At 30.5% G+C, this 21,443-nt stretch overlaps 1 protein-coding gene across 1 annotated transcript; it reads left to right on the plus strand.

Annotated features, from left to right (window-relative positions):
* The first annotated feature begins 796 nt into the window (after positions 1–796).
* Positions 797–3,196, plus strand: LOC147808629 (uncharacterized). The gene is made up of 2 exons (XM_087163478.1): positions 797–1,209; positions 2,346–3,196. Exons 1-2 carry the CDS (start codon positions 1,068–1,070, stop codon positions 3,134–3,136), a joined length of 933 nt encoding a protein of 310 aa, XP_087019604.1. The 5' UTR covers positions 797–1,067; the 3' UTR covers positions 3,137–3,196.
* Positions 3,197–21,443: the final 18,247 nt, after the last annotated feature.

Genomic DNA, 21,443 nt, shown 5'->3' on the forward strand with positions numbered 1-21,443 from the left:
TTTTTCTAAAAAAATTATTGGTAGTCAGAATGCTTTTCTAATAATTCACGTATTTCAATGATAGTAATGACGCATCAACTAGAGTTCGAGAATAAATTGAGAAAAGTAGTTCAATTAAATACCTTCAATACTTAACAAGACAGTCTACTATCTACTGAAAGGTTTATTATGATTAACGAACAATTTACGCCGATTGTAATCCTCAGTCAAAGGGAGCGTTATATTCTTTAAATTTCGCAAAATCAACAAGATATATAAGAAGCCCATGTCGATGGCTGTTCTAGTGCTCTACCGTTAGAGGTTCCAACATTACTGTCTTGTTAATGGTTCCAACATTACTGTGTCACTAGTTTATGAGACATTCGTTAGTGTCTTGTTTTAGTCGATCGTGTGATTCAAACTTTATTTTCTTACCTCGTAAAGCAGGGATTAAAACTGGGTTTTGCAGAAATCTTCCAAAAGTTCCGTGAAATTATTTAGAGTTTGAAAATTGTAAGCTAAATTTTAATAAATATCAAGTTTTACTTTGTTTTAATGCATTTTCGCTACAAGAATAACAATCAAAGCTAGGGAAACAAAAGTGATATCTCAAAAAAAAAAAAAAAAAAAAATTCAACATTTCATTTTCAACGAACCATATTTTTATCATTTTATTTATCTGTTGTTGATTCGAATGCTATTTGCCGATACCAGCAAGTCTGCTTGGTAAAACCTAACAATTTTACAACAGAGGGTGCGTTTCTTGTTTTTCCGTGGCGCTAACTATGGCCAAGAACAGTCACACATACCTCATAAAGGCTGGGACACACCTGTCATGCAGCGTTCCGATCCGACTACGGTCATACGGCCGGACGACTGTATGAGAGGAGAATAGTCAACGGCCTTGAATGCAGCAAGCCACACCTGTCCGTCACGTGACCTGTTCTACTCCCACCCGTCTCCGATTCGTTGTCCGATCACGCTCAGACAGTGCAGACCATTCGTTTACTTGATGCGGGACGCTTGTCGTTAGCTGTTTTTGTATAGTTTTCTGTGTTCTATGGTTTTCTGACATCGCTTGGCGAAAAATGGCGGCTATAAAACCGGAGGAACTGATCGAAAGTGTAAGAAATTTTCCAGTTTTGTATGATCAAACTCAAGAACAGTATAGAAACTCTGACTACAAGGACATTATCTGGAAAAAAGTTGCGAAGGAATTGAATGTAGAAGGTACGAACATTTATTATTATTATTATTATATTATTATTTATTATTATTATATTATTATTTATTATCATTATTATTATTATATTATTATTTATTATATCATTTATTATTATTATATTATTAATAATTATACTAGATTATACAAATTTGAAAAAATGCATAGCTTGGAAAACAATAAACTTATAAACTTATGAGGGCCCGACGTTCTTGCCACTCCACACTACCCTCTTCAGAGTTGAAGAATTGTTTAAACTGCTCTCTTACATTAAATGCTTCACGATTTTCCCCTCCTCTGCGACGTGGAAAGTGCTGGAGGCGAGATTTCTCCACTGGAGTTATGTCAGCACCATGAGTTAGTTCAGGCACTTGGTAGTTTTCGTCATTTCGAATGAAGTTGTGCAAGATGCATGCTGCGAGTACAAGACTCGTTATGTTGTCAGGACTTCCCTGGAGAGGTCTCATGAACATTCAAAATTTTTGCACCAAAATGCCAAAAACGTTTTCCGATATTCTTCTTGCTCTACTCAATCTGTAGTTGAAAATTCTCTGCTCGTTAGACAAGTTCTTTCCAGGAAATGGTCTCATAATGTTTTCAGTAAGGGGAAAAGCTTCATCTGCAACTATAACCATAGGAAGTTTAGTGTCTGTTCCTGGGAGACACTTTTTGTCAGGGATGTTAAGTTGGTTTCGAGATAGCTTTTTACCAAAATTAGAATTAGACAAAACACCACCATCAGAGTTTCTTCCGTAGCTTCCCACGTCTAGAAATATGAAATTGTAACGAGCATCAACTAGAGCTAAAAGAACAATGGAGTATGTTTTCTTGTAGTTCCAATAGAGACTTCCTGACGATTTTGGAGCTTGTATTGTCACATGTTTCCCATCCATTGCACCAATACAATTGGGAAACTGCCACTTTTTCCAAAATTCTATCGCTATTTCATTCCACCTGTCCTCATTCGGAGCTGGCATTACTTCGTTCATAAGTACTTGAATTACCACTCTGCTTGTGTGATGAATAATGGAACCAACTGTACTTCTTCCCATTCTGTAACTGAATGATATGGTTTTGAAAGAATCTCCTGTAGCAAGAAACCTGTAACAAACAACTTATATTAATAACTTTCTATCATTTTTAGGGCAAGAAGAGGAATGTAAAAAGAAGTGGAACGGAATACGAGACAGTCTGCGAAGAGCTAGACAGAAAAGAAAAACCAAATCTGGACAGTCGGCAACATCAATCAATAGATACAAATTTGAGTCTATCCTTGAATTTTTGATTCCTCATCTCGCCGAACGTAAAGGTCTAAGTAATGTTCCTGATGAAGAGGACGATACTGATGAAACTCAACTCAATGATTCTCATCAGCAGAACTCCACCAAGGAGACACTAAATATTATAAATGAGAATGAATCTCAAGAGACTGCAGAATCCGTGTCGTTGCTAACACCTACAACTCCAGCCAGTCGAGTTTCCATCGACCATAGACCTCTATCTGTAAAACGCAAAAGGAAGCTTGAAGTGAAACCTCAAGAGTCTCCATCATCTCAGCTAATGGCATACTTATTGGCTGAGAAGAAAAAAGAGTCACGTAAAAATGATGGACAGCACCCTGTTGATGCTTTTTTGGCTGGAATCGCTACAAGTCTGAAATCACTGCATCCAGTTCGTTTTCATTCAGCTAAAGGGAAGATCTTCAATATTGTCCAAGAGTACGAATTACAGCAGCTTCTTGAAAACCAACAAACTGAAATGATTCATACAAACAATGTTTCCTCTGAAACGTCTATTACAATGTCGGAAGAAGAGGGATTGTATGCACATTCAAATAGACCCGCACATTTCTCCAGAAGTATTCAACATACACCAACACATCCCGCTGACACTGAAGAAACTTACTGCACTAACGTAGATTTTTTACAGCTTTAACAACATATTTCATATTTGGACTGTGAAATTGTAATTAAATGATAATACATTTCTTTTGGTAATTTTCTTGTACATGTTATGCCTTTTTAAAATCGAACTAAAGATTTCAAATTTATCTGGAAATATAATTGTCATAAAACAAGGTTTAACTAATATATTCTGAACTTTTCTTAAACTATTTGAAAAAAATAATTTTGACAATTTATTTGACGTAGCAATTTGCATCATGGTTAGGAAAATTATGTTTTATAATCATACATATTATATATGTATATAGGCCTACATTTATAATAGTTATTTATTGTCTTTTTTTATTTGTTTCACAATATATATGTAGGTAGTTAAAATGCTTAATGAAGACTTATGAACAAAGTCTTGTTTCACAACTACAATGCATTATCTAATAAATTATGTCTGATGTTTTTTGACAAGAGACCACAGTGTAAATGAAATGGTATCTTACCTTACAAATACTGCCAAGCGGTGTCTAGGAGTAATCGCTTTTCTAAAATACGTGTTTTGCTTGGTTAAATGTTCTTTGAGTTTAAGTTCCAATTGATTGAAGGTGTGCATAGGCAATCTGAAGTAATGAAAAAATTTCGTCTCGTCGTCCAACAGATGAGGTAAAAGTGTGGTAAACTCCCCTTCTTCGTGTCTTCTTTTCCATGCATCATGTACCCAATATTCACGTTTCCCACTACTCTTTTCATTATTTCGATCTTCTTCGTCCAAACAAATAGCCACAATAGCTAAATCACGATTGCTAAAATGCTTCAACATTATTGCACAGTTCCACGGTTGTTTGCGATCTCGAGTTGAACTAACGTAAAATCGGAAAGAAGCAGGTTGTGAACATGAAACATGTGCTCATTCCTTTCCGATCCCGCACCGGTCACACTTTTTAAAGAAAATCGGGTATGAGTCGGATCGGAACGCTGCATGACAGGTGTGTCCCAACCTTAACCCGTTTACTATATGTCCGCATTCATACATCTACAGATCGTAATTTTGTCTGTTCAAGAGAACGATCATTCTACAATGCAGAGACATTGATTTGTTAAGGGAATTTATGGCCCCGACAGATTTAACATGCACCATTTACTACATGGGGAATCTTCGGAGGAGGACTCTTTGATGGAATTAACCCGAATTTGCGTCACATGGAGATTAAAACTACCCTCAATTATCTTGATGGTAAGGGGACTCTAACACGTGATCCGCCTACCACTGAGGATAATTTACGTTGGCACTGTGGGGGATGCGAGTCGGGTGTGGAATTCGTATCTGGTATTTGAACCCTTTTCACCTCATTGGGGAGGCGAGTGCCCTATTTCCTGAGCCACCATGGTTCAAGTGGACATAGTGAAAAAAATGTCTCATTCCGAATTAGTGATAGCAGTTTACTTATGATGCAAACATAAACATTCAAACGGAAACAGCTAAGCTCACGTTGCGTATCATGAAGCCTCTTATCTCTTTGAACGTCAGAAACGTCTAAGACAGAAATCTTAGTTTTTGCAAAGAAGAGGAAATGCAATACCTTTGCATTTTTCTTTGCAAATGCAATAACTTCAAGAAGGTGGGATATTTTATGTTGAAGGTATTGTATCTTATAAATCTTAAGATATTGCATCCAACCAATTTATACAATGCAATACCTTTAAGAAGGGAAGATATTGCATGTTGAAGTTACTGCATTGTACCAATTTATACAATGCAATATCTTCAAGAAGGGAAGTAGCATGTGGTCAAAAAAAAATAAATCAATAAATAAAATATTCTTTTCGAAGTTCATTTCTAAAATAGAGAAGGAATTTTTCTTTTGTTAGGGAAAAAGATAACTTTGATTGTTTTTGCCATAATAGCAGGAGACTAATAATTTTTGACATTGAGTTATAAACATACAAGTTTTGTTTCTTGAATATTGTCATTTTGACAATAACTTGGAAATGGATCGTAATAGCAAATTTCTCGTAAAATGTTAACTCATTCTATCAAACTTTTACTGTAGCCTAATTTATAAAAAAATCAACAGAAGAAGTAAATATCAAATACTTAAAATGAAAAGGGGTCTCCAATATTTTAAAATTTTTTGTCAAATACCAAATTTGATCTTCCATCCACATCCACCAAGACTGGAGTGACCTTGAAAGTGTGGGCCAAGTTTGGCAGTGGAGGTGTCCTTTGATTTCATTTGTTATTTAACACATGTATTTTTAAATGACTGATCAAATTTGTATCTTTTAAGGTATCTGACCTTTTGAGATACAATATATAAACCACAAGAAGAACTAATTTCAATTGTTTTATTGCAACTATTAGTTCAAAAAGTAATATAGTTACAGCATTAAAACAAAACAAATAAATGAACACTTTTGACAAAACTTATCTTTTTACTCATAAGAAGATGAATCAAAATAATTATTTCAGAATATCACCTTGAAGAACAAGTCTACTATATAGTCAACACTTAATTATTTACAATTCAATAAAACTTCTAAGAAATTTATGATCACAGTCTTTGAAATATATTTACAAATGCAAGACAATTATATACACTTTATTTACACAACCAAATTTAATTTAATTTATGTACAATCAAGGAATGTTAATCAAACTAATATTTCATATAAAATGGTCCAAACAAAAGAGTTTCCTAAACCAAATGTAAAATGATCATAAAGACAGATGATTCTTTTAAACAGAAAATATGTTAATAATTGGTTTTAAGGACCCTGTTGGTGTTTCAAGAGTTAGTACTTTTTTATAACCAGAGATGAATTTTAAAACTTCGGATTATATTTCAATAAAACATATAATTCATAATTTATTAAGTCTTTTGGTTGTCCTTATGAAATTACATTAAGTAAAATGTCACTGAAAAAAAAAGATATTTTTTAAAAGGAAAATATGATACTTCAATATATTGAATAAATAATGAAAAGAAAAGCATTTATACAAAATTCCATCAGTATTTCATACCTCGCTTTGCAAATCAAAATAAATAAATACTTTAATAAATGCATAAGTTTCCGCAATAACCATTTTTGGGCTCCGTCGATTATTTACGTTTCCATAGCCTAAAAGAAAGGGTAACCGCTAAGATAATCAATGTATAAATAATTACTCTTTTTGCATTTCATCAAAAAATGTTAACAGTATTTCAAAAATTAGTATCTTTTTATTTCTAAGTCTTTTAATAATGCAGTATACTAAATATTACACAAAGATTTAAAATATCGTTTTGTTAGTAATTACTTTAAAGTACCCTTAATATAATAATGAAAATTTTCATTGAAAGTCATTCTATTTTGCACAATACTGATAAACAACAATATTGTTTGAAATAGAAAGTTTTTGAAATAAAAAAAAAGATAAAAATTACTGTTCACATTAAATTTTAACAAATATATAATTATGAAATATTAGTGTTTTGGAAATTTATTGATAAAATTTATAATAAATAAGTCTACAGCTGCATTGAAAATACAATAAATATGGATGGAACACTATCACAAAAAGTTTCAGAATGATGCACTATTCCTAAAGACAACACAATACAAAGTTTTATTGAGAAAGTTATTACTAAATAAACATTTTTTTTATGCTTACAGTTCCATCAAGTAACTAAGGAATAAAAAAAAGCAACAATGTAATTTACATTTTCATGCAACGAAAGAGCTACAATATTTTTTAAAATTGGCTTTTAATTTGACTTTGAAGAATGGTTCTCAGAAATGCATTGAATTACACAAAACATTGATATATTTAATATTAAGAAATGAAATGAAGAAGTAATATTGATAACACTTGATTTCAAAAAACAGTGCAATGTTAAATAAATGATTTTCTCTTTGGACTGTCATAGATATTTAATGTACTTAAGAATTTTTACAAAAAAATTTCAACATTTAGAAAAGTTAAATAAGTAAAAAATACATATACTCACATTAAAGTGGTCTTCGCAAACATTTCGGACAGATGTTGTAGACAAAATAGGTTTTTTTTTATCATCTCGTTTCATAGCGAGGCACCATTTCTTTCTATCAGCATCTTTTCTTGGAACATCGAAATAAGTTAATTCCGGAGCCGTTTTCGTTGTATTTGTGCACAAAGGCACTACGCAGTATTTATATCTTGGTGATGACATATTATTAAAATATCTGAAGTAGTTTCAAACAAATGCGAAGTAGAAAGAAAGATAGAATACAACGAATTTAAAAGGAATACGAATGTAAACAAACGAAAGATCGACACATGTGACGTCAGTTCCTTAAAAATCACGTGACTTCCCGTTTCAGCTAAAAACGAAACTGGGCTGTTTTTAATTAAAAATAACTTAATAATTAACGCTTTGAAAAGAGTAACAAAATGTTTTCTAGTGGTTTTGAGCCATTCTGAATACATTAAAATCATTTTTAAAAAATGCTGTAATTGTCCATTTCTATGTTGAAGAGCTTCTTCTCAATACCTTGTCATGCAGAATTTTTTTTCAAAATAGAAAATGAGTTTTTTTTCGGAAATTTCACGATGAAAGTTTACTGTAAATCAATTCTTTTCTATTTAATACATAATTGTTTTCTTTTTACTTTTAAAAGTGAAACTATTATTGCTGTATTTAGACATCCATCATTACATACATATTTAATAGTAATTATTCTTATGTTTCGTGACTCCACTTTTTAGAACATATTTTAGATCTGAACTTGTTATCTCCAAAACTCGCTATCTCGAAATTTTTTTTAGCATCCCTTCAACTTTGAGATATGGAGAGTATACTGTATTATAAGGATGGCCAAATGACAGAATTCTTTTTTTAAACATTTTAGAAAAATTTTCCTTTGCAATCAAAGAAGTATATATCTGAATAGAAGAAATAATTTGAATTAATCATATCGCATAGCATTTTTTTTATGATTATTTATACCAAACTATATTTTTAAAATCATGGTTTTAATAACTTTCATCCAATGGTATTCAAACTGGATTAATGTAATTGAAATTTTTGGTGTAAAAATTTACCAAAATAATTCTTTAATTTCATGTTGTAACATAGGTTATTTATAATTATAGATTATATTTACTGCCTGACCATATAAGGATTCATAAATAGATATCGTGGTAAGAAATAATATGGTTTGAAAAACCTGTGTCAAATATATGTAGTACCATAAGCAATAAATAAAACCAACAACTTCATTTTTGATCTGAAAATAGGATTTTTATGTCCAGAACTTAATGGTTCGAGAGCCTAACCTTACTGTTAATTAGTGTGCGCAGATGATACTTGAAAATTACAAAATGAGACACAAAAATGTACTTTCGACAAATAAACGTATCTTTTCATCCCCGATTCTAATTCTTGACCTTCAAAATACTGGTAAGCTGAAAAAGATGGTTCCAATACTGTAGGTTGGTGAGCGCTTGAAAGTTTGAGCTCCTAATGCTTAATTTGAGCCACAATGACTCAGTGGGTAAGGCACTGAGTTGTCATTGCAAAGTACTGGGATCCAAACCTTAGCTTGAAGCCCCAACAGCTTCAGATTGATCCAGAGTGTCCGTAAAATAAAGTCGACTGGTGCATATTATTGACTATGATGCGACAATCACGGCATTGGTCACGAAATTGTGGAGCCTTGACTTGCTTGACCCTTTTGATCTTTAACAGGATCGAATGCTAAAATTTGTATTTAACCATAGAGAAGAAACCCAAAAAAATCTCAGAAAAGGATTCAGCTAGAGAGATCTCAAACAACTCTCAACTCATAAGAAAGCATAAAAACTTCGAGTTCTCAAAAGAACTCGAAAAATTAAACTCAAAAATTACTATAATATATTCATGTCAAGATAGTTTAATAAAAAATATTATTTTATATTTATTTATATTTTATTATTAAATTTACGAACTGTCTAAAATATTTTGAATTGTAAGATATACATGTAAGGTATATATATATTTTTTTATTTAGCATTATTATGAGTATTATTGAACATTTTTTTAAATTTTAGAAGAAAAGAGAAAAATACGGTACTCAACTAATTCATGTAGTCATATACATCGAGCAGCTGCGTAGTGAATATCGGCTTTAATGATTATTTTTTCTAAATTTATATATAAGAAGAAAAAGGGAAAAATATGGTCCTTTACTTATTCATATGATCGTATGAATAGAGCATTTGGTCACTGAATATCGGTCTTAATGATTCGTTTTTTTTTAAATTTTAGAAGAAAAGAGAAAAATACGGTACTCAACTTATTCATGTGGTCATATACATCGAGCAGTTGCGTAGTGAATATCGGCTTTAATGATTATTTTTTCTAAATTTATATATAAGAAGAAAAAGGGAAAAATATGGTCCTTTACTTATTCATATGATCGTATGAATAGAGCATTTGGTCACTGAATATCGGTCTTAATGATTCGTTTTTTTTAAATTTTAGAAGAAAAGAGAAAAATACGGTACTCAACTTATTCATGTAGTCATATACATCGAGCAGCTGCGTAGTGAATATCGGCTTTAAAGATTATTTTTTCTAAATTTATATATAAGAAGAAAAAGGGGAAAATATGGTCCTTTACTTATTCATATGATCGTATGAATAGAGCATTTGGTCACTGAATATCGGTCTTAATGATTCTTTTTTTTTAAATTTTAGAAGAAAAGAGAAAAATACGGTACTCAACTTATTCATGTGGTCATATACATCGAGCAGTTGCGTAGTGAATATCGGCTTTAATGATTATTTTTTCTAAATTTATATATCGAATTCAAATTTTTCAAAATTTTATTGAAGATGTCAGCATTACATAAAAAAGTCTTTATGAATTGCGTCCTGATTGAGCCTGTGAATACATTTAGTGAATGTGGAAATCTTTGAATTTCTGTGAATATTTGAGTTTCTGATGATCTTGCTCCAGTTAATCTGCATAGAATCTTGTTTCGGAGATTCGGAGAGATTCTACGTCAAGCAGGTGATAGGTCTTATTATTGGTAGATACAGAAGTTTTTTGAGTTTGAAGTTTCTTTGTAAGTTGTAAATTAAAGATTAAAATTGATGAATTACGGCTTGGGAATTAAAATAATATCACATTGGGCCTACGTGCAAGATCAGATCAGGATAGCTTGTTGTTAATTCCGAGTTTAAAATAAATGGCTCAGTTGATAATTAGGAACTGAGTAATGAAGAAAAAAGGATAATTTTTCAAAAACAATCGTTGTCTTTTTTTTTCCCCTTTGAACTCCTGAAATTTGAGGTTTTGGGTACTGCTCTGGTTAGTTAAATTTGAAAGTACTTTTTGTCAAAAACTGATTGAAATACCGACAGACAATTTTTTAATGAATGATTAAAAAATAAAGAGAATAATTCAAAAAGACTTTATACAGCAGAAGAATAAGTTTTCTTCTTGAATTCTATTTCATCCCCTTTAGAGCATTAAAAAACAAAGAAAAGTAAATTCGAACATACTTAGAGTATGACATAAAAATTCAAATTATCAAAATGCAAAGAAACTATTAACGAAATTTCCAATAACGTTACCCTTAAATAATTTGCATGTACAGTGAACTCTCACTTATGCACCGGTGTAAGGGGCCAAGAGAAAAAGGTGCATAAGTGAAAGAGGCGCATAAGTGAAAAACTTCAAAATTCTAAAACGCAACGTAAATTGCAGTGAGAATATGAATATATATGTTTCTAAAGATTGAATGTTAATAATTATACTGTTCTGGTGTTTACTATATCTATACAAAGAAAAAAATTAACATACCTTAAGACAATTTATTTTCTTACAAAATCTTAATACATGTTTGTATTTGTTTTTGCTGACGTATTTCAAAAACAGTTTTTTCCAGTTCATATAAATAAGAAGAAGGGGAGTTTCAGAAGCAAAATTAAATTGTAAATAGTCACGAATAGTGTCTAAAGCTTTCAATACTGCTGTGTGATTTGGAGAAACTTTATCATCTCGTCAGTATCATCCACCACGTTCTCATCATTCACAAGTTTTAGTTAGATATAAATGAACAGTTCTTCACAAAAAATTTGAGTTTTATGGGAGGGGGTGAAACATATCACATGATAAATTTCTAAGAAAAATACTTGACGTCATAATATGCTGCACAATAAGTTGTTCAAGTATTTCCCTCACTAAACAGATCACCTCCTTTTATGTACTCATAATGTCCATCTGACTGCAAGTAAGTGATCGCGGTCTCTTTCATCTTTCGTATTCCAGGTGTCTTCTTTTTTTAGAAAACAGCATGGGGGTAAAACTAACCTCTGGACAAGAGGAATTGGTCATTTTCTGAAAGATGAATGGGCTTTCATTGTTGTTGGTGTAAAAGATAAGACACCCTATTCAAAATTTTAGAAAGGATCTCTTTCCAGAAACAGCAAAAATGAAAAGGTCACAGGGGGAAGCAAATTCAATAAGATCTAACAACATATATTTCTTTTTATCTGTAACAAGGATTGCTCATTTGCTTCATTTTTAATTTAAAAAATTTTTTTTAAAAGAAAAAATATTTAAAGGATTAAAAAATTAAAATGCCAGCCAAAAATTTCGGCGCATAATTGAAAAATTTATTTTTAAAGCGACGCATAAACGAAGGATGTTTATCATTATTTTCCTATCTAATGTACTGGGACCTGTAAAAATCATCGTATAAATGAAAAAGGTGCATAAAAGAGGTGGTGCATAAGTGAGAGATCACTGTATTTCGATTTTTCGAAATTTTTTTTTTTAGGGCTTGAAATTTAACGGCTTATTCTGTCCTGAACTCCTTTTTTCTTAACTTATAATTCCTCACACAGATGAAAGAAAATATGCCACGAAGCGGATTTCCCATGTTATAGCGTTATCTTAACAATTTACAATATCTTGTACCGAAATTCTGTTACTGAAATTCTGTTAAGATATTACTTAAAAATAAAATAAACAATTTTTTTTTAACCATTTTTTGTTATATTTTTATTATTGTTTGTAATATTTGAATGCCTTTCAGGATATGCATTATTTTCATTTACTTATTTATTATTATTTTTTTTGTATTTATACTATCATGAAATTATTCTCGAATTTTGATCCATTTTATCCCTTGCGACTAACTTGCAATTTTAATTATTATGTAACCAATGTTTCAAATTCAGCATGGAGTAAAAAATGGAAATAGTTTACTTTCAGCTATTGTGTGACGAAAGTAACGCCTACTTTCTATCCGTCGCTTTCAATGTATTGCGAACAGTTACATAATTTGTTTTATGCTGTTAGATCATATTTCTATGCAAAAATTGAATACTATTACTAGAAATATACTTGGCTTAATTTTCCTTAACTTCATAAAAAATTTATGATGTGTAGGTCGTTCTGCTTTTAGAAACATAAATTGATGACATTAAACTGTAAAAAAACATGAGAAGTAATATAAAATTGGCACTCGGCTTCGATGACCCAGCAACGAGAGGAAAACAGACTAGCAAATTTAATAAAACATGGGTCATTAAACTTCTGAAAACATGAGAAATAATCTAAGGGGGACGTTAACGCTTTGGGGATCGATGACCAAGCAACGAGAGAAATCGCCAAATCGGTATATCTTTAACTCTTGCAAGTCAACAGAGTAGAGTGCCCGAGCGTTAAGATCTATGTATCATATTTCAATCATCAACATTGACTTGACATATAATGTTTCGAAGTACCTGCCCGCGAAAGCGGGCATCTCACTTCTTCATCTGTAATGGACCCTAAGGTGACTATGACTAGTTGACAATTAAAAAGTAGAAATTCCACAAGGGGCTGTCATCGTCTTGGGATGATATCGGGTCAGCTTGGAGGAGATCTCTGAATTTAAGGCTTTTCTGGTAGTAGAGTTTGGAGATCTGGGTTCTTGTGGAGCTCTTGCATTTCCTTGAATAGCAGCAGGAACCTGGTGGCTTTGCTGGGTGGGTCTCACTCTAGGTCTTCTTCTGGGTCTTGCACCACAGCCCGAATAACAGGCTGGGTGCTCACCTTGGCAGTTTATGCATTTAGCAGGCTCGCTCGCTGGTTTTGTACAAGTGTACGTGAAGTGTGCATTGGCAAGCAATTCATCAATATAGGAAAAAAATAAAAACATTACAAATATAGTTTATTATGATTACTGGTACAACTGTCCCTTACATGTAATGTTTAAGTAAATATTTATACTCGGGAACAAATTTATTGCATTTATGCATATATTTGATCTTACCTAATTCGGGTGAGAGGATATTTGTCCCCCAGTGTTATTTTTTTTATTAAACGGAGTTTAAACAAATTTTTTTTTGTTTATAATTTTAACGAAATATGAATTTTTAAGTTTCTAAACGGTTTTCAAACAGGGAATATTAAAGCACTTGACCCAAGCAAATGTAGGTGTTACAGATTGTTGGCAATTCAATTTTAAAAGAACAATAGTACAGGGTAATTTTCACGCATACTGTTTACGTCATAAAATAGGATTAATGTTTAAACAAAGGGATTAAGTATCAGAATAAATTGAATTTGGAAATAATATTAAATAAATTATTATTCTTTTGAGATTATCCTTAGAGATCTTGTACCTTTTGATGAAAACTAAGTCCTTTTTGTTACATTCATTACAATAAAGGATTTGTGCTGGAACTTAAATAAATATAGGAAATGATCGAAATATTTTTTTCCTTCTGTTACTGGTACAAAAGTTTTCTTCGGGTTACTCATGTTTCTTTCTTCATAACTACGCTCGGGAGAATTTTTTTTGTTGCATTTTTACTTGATCTTGCCTATTTCGTTTGTGACTATATTAAATTTAACACCAATTTGAAAATACAAATGCATATCAAAATGATTTTTAGTTTAGTTTTTTGGACGAATATTTAAAAACACATGACGTTAAAATATCGTGACATAAATTGAAATATATTATCGCCCTTTTACGTACTACAAAAACGGTGACACTTAGAGTGACACACTCGAATGAATTTTTAAAAAAAAATTGAAACTGGCTTGAAATTGAATATGATATGCTACTCCACTTAACAAGTGGTTCATATATGAATATATAGATATAAAATCGCTTCTTTTGTACGCAAATGGTTTAAAAATGTTAAGACATCGAATAACAAAGTCTCTATTCATTTCTCTACCGAAGAAAACATTGTAAACGATGAAAAAATTATTGGGATAGTTTAAATATATTTATCAAGTTACTGATGCTATGTTCATATCATGATTAAAGTAAAATATTGAAATTGTTTTCAATAAACTATGTTGAATGGTCAAAACTGACAACATTTTGATTCCTTAGAGTTACAGTGAAATAAATTTACAGTGAAACACTATACGTAAACTGACGTTTACACTAATCTACTATTCCCAGAGATGTCAACTTGCTCCATTTTGTGAAAATGTAAACAAGTATATTCAGCATTTTTAATGGTTTAATAACATAGTCTTCACTTAAAGAATATTGGAAAATAATACATTAAAAAGATAAAATAAAAGAATGCATTAAAATGTAAGGTAAAATTAAAGAATATAATATATTAAAATGATATTGAAGCCATATGTAGTTACGTCCTTTTCTTAATTCGAGTCAAATTTTAAAATTGCTCCCTAATCGTAAGGCAAAAATTCTGAAAAAATTGATTTAACTGTTTTCTTTAATCAATAACTTTTCTACAAAAATTTTTTGATGAAAAATCTGCGACTTTATTTCAAAGCGTTTTTATTTACCATGAAACGTGACGCTTACTATTAAATTAAATTGCTATTAATTTAAAAGTAATTAATAGCAATTTAATTATTTACTATTAAATTGCAAAGAGCATCAGTAAATAATTATATGATGGAACAATTTTTTTCTTCCATTTATGGAACTTGATATTATCCTTGTATTTTCGCTTAGAATGTCGAATGCCTCTCCATGCTTAGTAAGTTTTTAGTTTTTTTTTTCAAAACCGGGAAACAGCTTTTGTGAATTAATATAACGATCAAGTCCGCCAAGATATAAAAGTGCGTTGTGAAATGAGGAAAGAGTTGGCGATGCGCGCCTCGGTGCTTGGGATTAGATTTTGTCATTCAATGTCATGGTTCCGCCTGATAAGTAAGCTCTGACTTTGGAGCTGTTTATTTTTACTGAATAATTGTTCTTTTGTGTTTAGAAGGACTATGTGTCATTTTATTTCCAATGCATTCAGCATCTGGTAGATGCAGCCCAAGAACGAACGGTTTCTAACAAAGCGAGCTTATCCTTAACTTACCCATCCCGAGCTATCTAGTAAAGATATTGTGTAGAGATTAATGGTGAAGTTGACTTTCAGAAAAGAAAAAATTAATGATGATGACAGAAGGATCACCATTCTCTTCTTATGAATCTCAGACAACGTAACTAGAGATGGGCCAAAAGCAACGGAGCAGTGACTCTAACCAAAAAGATGTCACAGTGAAAAAATCACTTCGACTGACACCGTGACACACATCACTGCTACTTTCATTGTGACAAATTTCACTGCTACTGTCGCTGCTCCTAAAATCACAGTGAAAATGCTTTTCACTGTTTGATTTCCTGTGACAGCCTGTCGCTGCTGCATACCGCACCTCTGGAAACACTTTCCTTGCTCCGCTGTCATAAATGTTACTGTTATTTTTGATCGAATATCCTAACAGCTTCTAGGCGCTGTTTTAGTTTGAACGTAATATAAAATTTACTTTTATTATTTTAGTTCTAGTTAGGAAATCAATATTATTTACCGAGCATCTATATGTGCCTCTCTTTCATTTTTACTTCTTTATTTTTGGATATAGTACTTGCGTAAAATTTCATTTCTAAAAATTTAATAATTTGATGTTCTTATTGCTAATTTACGTCGCACTAGAGCTGCACAATGGGCTATTGGCGACGGTCTGGGAAACATCCCTGAGGATGATCCGAAGACATGCCATCACAATTTTGATCCTCTTCGGAAGGGATGGCACCCCCGCTTCGGTAGCCCGACGACCTGCACGCGAAGTCGAGCACTTTACGGTAGCACAGTTTAACGAGGACCAATACCGCACACCCTCGGTCCCTACGCAGACTGATCCAAGTGGTCACCCACCCGAAAACTGACCGTAGCCAGTGATGCTTGACTTCGGTGATCTGCTGGGAACCGTGTCTTAACGATCAGTCCACTGCGGGACGCGAATAATTGAAGAAACGGGAATGAGATTGGAATTTCTTAAAAGAATTTTCTGCATACATATAAATAAAATAATTAAATAAAAAATCCTTATAGCTAATTCACAAATTTTGTACAATTTTCAAATTTTTAAATAATTTTTACTTTATGAAACTCTCGGATTTATAAAGCAGTAAAAAAAATTGAAAAATGTATTCATATTTTGCTAAGTTGACAAAGAAAAATTACTATAAGTAATTTTTTCTATTTGCTTTTCATTTTTTTAAAAAAAATTTTTTTTTAAATATATATTGCTTTAAATACAGATAGAAGCTTCATTTGTAATTATGATATGAATGTTTAAAATATAACAAAATTTAAAAATATATGTAGCTATTGCTAAAATTTAACAATAATTCTATATTGTTGTCATTCAATTAATTGTATTTACCAACTTTCAATTTAAAATTATTAATCTCCATAATGAAAAATATTCTGGATTTTGATTTATAAAATTCTTTTAAGACACTCGATTTTAGGAAGTTTAAGTTTCTTTATTTCACATACCTTTCATCGAAATGAATATGCCAAAGTACAATGTTAAAAGACTCCTTTTTTAATGCCCCCCCCCCCCCCCCGAAAAAAAAGTTTGTAATCATTGGTTGGGGCAAATAAAAGGATGTTTAAATGAAAGAAAAACATACACACACAGTGGAGCGATAAAAATTAATAAAAATCTACATCCATATGCCCCCCCCCCCTGAAAAAAAAGTTTGTAATCATTGGTTGGGGCAAATAAAAGGATGTTTAAATGAAAGAAAAACATACACACACAGTGGAGCGATAAAAATTAATAAAAATCTACATCCATATCCTATTTTTTTTTAATATTTCAAATGGCATTTATTCTATAGTTAAAAAAATTACTTTTATTATCTTTTTCTGATGCACATTAATGCTCTTAAACTATCAAAACTGTTTGAAAATTCTATTTCATTCCTCATCAAATACTTTAGGCCAAATTTTTATTTATTAAAAATTTAATTTCATATAAAAAGTGACGGTAATATAAATTAAAAAAGTCAGTGAATAAATTATAGCTTAGAAGTTGGGAGAATACTATTCAACTGCTTATAATTTTTCGGGTGCTCTAACCTCTACAGTCTGCGCTCGCTTTCTTTCAGATTACTTCTTAATTCTTAAAATGTAATTCGTATAGATCTAAATTATTATGTTACCTGATAAATTAATAATCATAAATAAAATAAAAGGTAAAAACACACTTTTCTTGTGTTTATGAACGTTTGCTTTGAACCTTTCATTTCTGATCAACTTATTCTTAATTTGTTTCGAACTTTTGTTAGCAAAATTTAATCGGTATTGTGTCACTATATTTGGCCTCCTCCTCCATAATAGTAATTAGAAATGGAAGTTGAACTGCTCAAGATTTATCAGTTTTTTAAGTAATATATACAAATATTTAAAAACTTACTAAAAAACATAAAATTATATTTTCAATTTGGCTTAATTAATTTGAAATTAATATGATTTACATCTTTGGTGTTTAAAGAAAATAGGTCAAAATTATAGTTTTTTGTGAGAGTAAAATTTTAACAGTTTTTGAAATGTAATTTTAGTTAAGACAGTGCTCGAATACCAGGAGCTAATACCATACCACCCTGATCATCTTCAAAGAAAATTAACTTTACCTTTAATAGTTTTAAAAAGAATTGTTACATAAACTAAAATAGAAGAATCGTTTGTAGATTTTATTTATATGTCCTTCGGAAGTAACTCCATAATAATTTTACTCTTTTAGCTTTAGATAATTCATAAAATTAACAATAAATCGTATTTATGATTACTACTTTTCAATGAACCTGCCTTAAAAGATTGAATTGATAATAAATAAAGAGAGAACGATGGTTCAGATAACAATACTGTGTCATGAAAATAGGCATCCATATGTTTATACACTTATTACAAATTTATCCCGTATACTTGTACGATTATTACAAATTGTAAGCCATCTACGAAAAGTATATGAAACCATGGAGCTAGCTCCACGGCTGAAACCACTATACGTAGCTCTTTTAATATTTCAAAACGGTTGAAATGTCTGACTTTTTAGGTCTCGATAATTTCGCAGAAAAACGTTTGGCTCTTAATATTAAATCCACATTTCACGTATTTCAAAACTACAGAATTTTTGCACTAATCAAAAATTTTTCGCATGATTTAGAAACAATTTGTAGCAATTTTTTTTATTTTTTATAAATGCTTATTATTTTTCATATTTAATTTAATAATGATGGAAAAACTTTGAAATTTAGTAATTTAACCCTTTAACGGGCCCTTTATTTCTAGTAAAGGTAAACTAAAGTATTTTTGGAATTGAAATTGTTTTAAGAACCGTAATTGATATTAAAAAGAAAAAACTTATTTAGTTTATAAAAATGCCATTTTTTTGGTGGTAAATATATTTAACATGACCTATTAGGAACTTACTGACTTTTATTTTTCTTTATTTATAAAATAAATTCCTTAAATGCTACAAACTTCAAAAGGAATTATGTATTTTATAACTTTTATACGTTTTTTAAAAGTGACAAATAGTTACCAATTTTATTCAAACTCACTTCAAGAAAGCTGAAGTTATTGAAAAATGGAAACCTAAATTAAAAGTGGTAAAACGTGGTGGTAAGTATACTTACCACGGCCTACAAAAGGGTTAAATGCTTTACATCAATTTAAATAAGTAGTTTATGTCATCAAATCAAAATTTGAGCAATATTATTCTTATAGTTTCAGAGTTATAAAATATCAAGGAAAATCGTATTTTTAAATTTTTATTTCTCAAAAAAATTTCGACTGATTCCATTGAACCAATTTCAATTATCCAAATGTAATTCAAAACAAAAATAATTCTTTATATATGTTACCGGCAAAGTATGAAACGCCGGCATTCTATAAAATGCCTAGGCATTGTACTCGTATATAATGCTGGATGATTTTAGGCAAAGTATGAAATATGAGAAGTACTACATACTTTCCCTAGGTATTGTATATAATACCTAGGCATTCTACAGAATGACAAATACTATTTAGGCAAAGTATGAAAAAAAAAAAACGTTCTGATGAGGTTAATATGTAAATGATGTGCATTTCTCAAAAATAAAAATGTTATTCTGAAAAAATAATCAGAGTGTCATTAAAAAAAATTTATTCAAAATGCGTAATGAAAAATGAAAGCTGTACAAAACATAATTTATGCCTTTCTTATTAAGGGAAACAAAATTTTCGTACAAAAAATTCACATTTAATTCACAATTATTTTCTGTTTAAAAACAAATATTGCACAAAATATCCATTTCATCTCCTGTACTAGCATGGCCACAGAAGATTTTATACTTTGCAGGTTTCTCATTTGGCATTTTATAGAATGCCTAGGAAATGTGTGAAATATAAATCATTTCATACATTTCCGGCTAGTTTTAGGCATTATATACAATACCTAGGCATTCCATAGACTGTCGGTAACATATATACAAAAATAATTTAAAAAAAAATCTTTTTTATTATTTTGTTTAAAAACCATCGAATAAATTTTAAATAGTAAAAATGAAAATATTAACATCATTTGAAATTATCCTTTTTTAAAAGACAAAATTTGAACAATATTTCTCGAATAGTTTCAGTTATATAGATTTAAATAAACCATATTTTTAAACTTTTTGCTGTAAAAAAATATCTGGTAGTCAAGAACTTAAATATTTCGAAAACAAAGTAGGCGGAAAATACAGTGATTGAGAAATAGCAGTGTTTTTATCTTATATCTCTAACTTGTCACTACTCGTCTTTTTCTCCAAATAAATCGGGAAAGACTTAACTTATATATTCCGTGATTACAGAGTTGTAAGACGCGCTACGCGAATTCAAGAGGTCAAATTAAAGTGGTTTTTAAATATATTAAAAATAATAGTATTAGAATATTACTGGTAGATATAGGATGATTCTTTTTATATTTTTTAATTCATTATAAGATAGCAAAGTTGCCACCTTGCTCCACTTTATAGATGAGTATTTTTTTGCTATAGGAGAGTTTAAAGTTACTTTCTGCTTAGCATTTCAATCTGTAGTTAATTTTTCACCACTGCATTTTAAAAAATTATATGGGATTCATCTTTATTCTAACTATTCTACTTGCATTGTGACACTTCAAAAAAGTATGCTTTTTGTGGAGAACCTTCAAGTTTATAAAAAGTATCGCAACAACCTTTATTGTCTTTAAGAACTGAAGCAGAACACTTATGATGAGATTGTAGAAATATGTTTAGAGAATGGATAAATTTGTTTAGAACTTAAAAATGTTTATTTAAAACTCAAAAAGAAAAAAAAAAACAAATTTCCAAAATTTTAGTAAGGCGTAACTTTTTATTGCAATAATTAGTGTAACACCTATTTATCAAACATGGTACTTATTGTAAAGTAACGCCTACTTTATAAATGCGGTTTTTAATGAAAAGTAACGCCTACTTTATATTTTAAACTCGACCCAAACAAATAGGATATGCACAGTAATAAATTTGTTAGTAAAACGGCACACTAAGTGGATAAAATGTAACAATCCAAAACTCTAACAATATGTAAACAGGAACAAATGTCCCCTCTTTTCTATCTCTCTTAGCTCAATTTCAAATTAAGATCGCATACCCCTAGGATTTTTGAGGAATGAAAAAATAATAGATATAAAAGTTTAAATTTAACAAATTTATTAAAAATAAAATACATCAATGGAAATTTCAGAGAAAAAGAAAAAATGTTTTGATACCGAGTGCAAGACGATATCGGAATTTTTAATATCGCGATATAAAGTCAGAATTTATCAATAAGTGTGATAAATCGTGTTATTTTCAGCATAACTCATTTACATAATTAATAATCAATAAATTAACATAATTTCGCTGCTCATAAAATACTGATTTCTGACATCACACCAGAAAAATGTTAATTTTAACGAGGCTCTCTTTGCAACCGATTAAAAAAATTTTCCTTATGTGTAAATTTGATTTTTCAGATAAAATCAACTATTTTTAAAATTTGAGATTGAACAACAAAATAAAAGTGGCAAACAAAGTAACATTCAGT

Source organism: Parasteatoda tepidariorum, chromosome 5 (genome assembly GCF_982258835.1).
Source record: "Parasteatoda tepidariorum strain Cologne lab strain chromosome 5, Ptep-v5.0, whole genome shotgun sequence".
NCBI classification, from domain to species: domain Eukaryota; kingdom Metazoa; phylum Arthropoda; class Arachnida; order Araneae; family Theridiidae; genus Parasteatoda; species Parasteatoda tepidariorum.

What these genes read in the sequence shown, in the direction of transcription:
- LOC147808629 (XM_087163478.1), top strand. Translation starts at nt 1,068, where the DNA reads ATGGCGGCTATAAAACCGGAGGAACTGATCGAAAGTGTAAGAAATTTT. An exon ending in GAAGGAATTGAATGTAGAAG is followed by an intron (nt 1,210 to 2,345) that starts GTACGAACATTT and finishes TATCATTTTTAG; the next exon opens with GGCAAGAAGAGGAATGTAAA.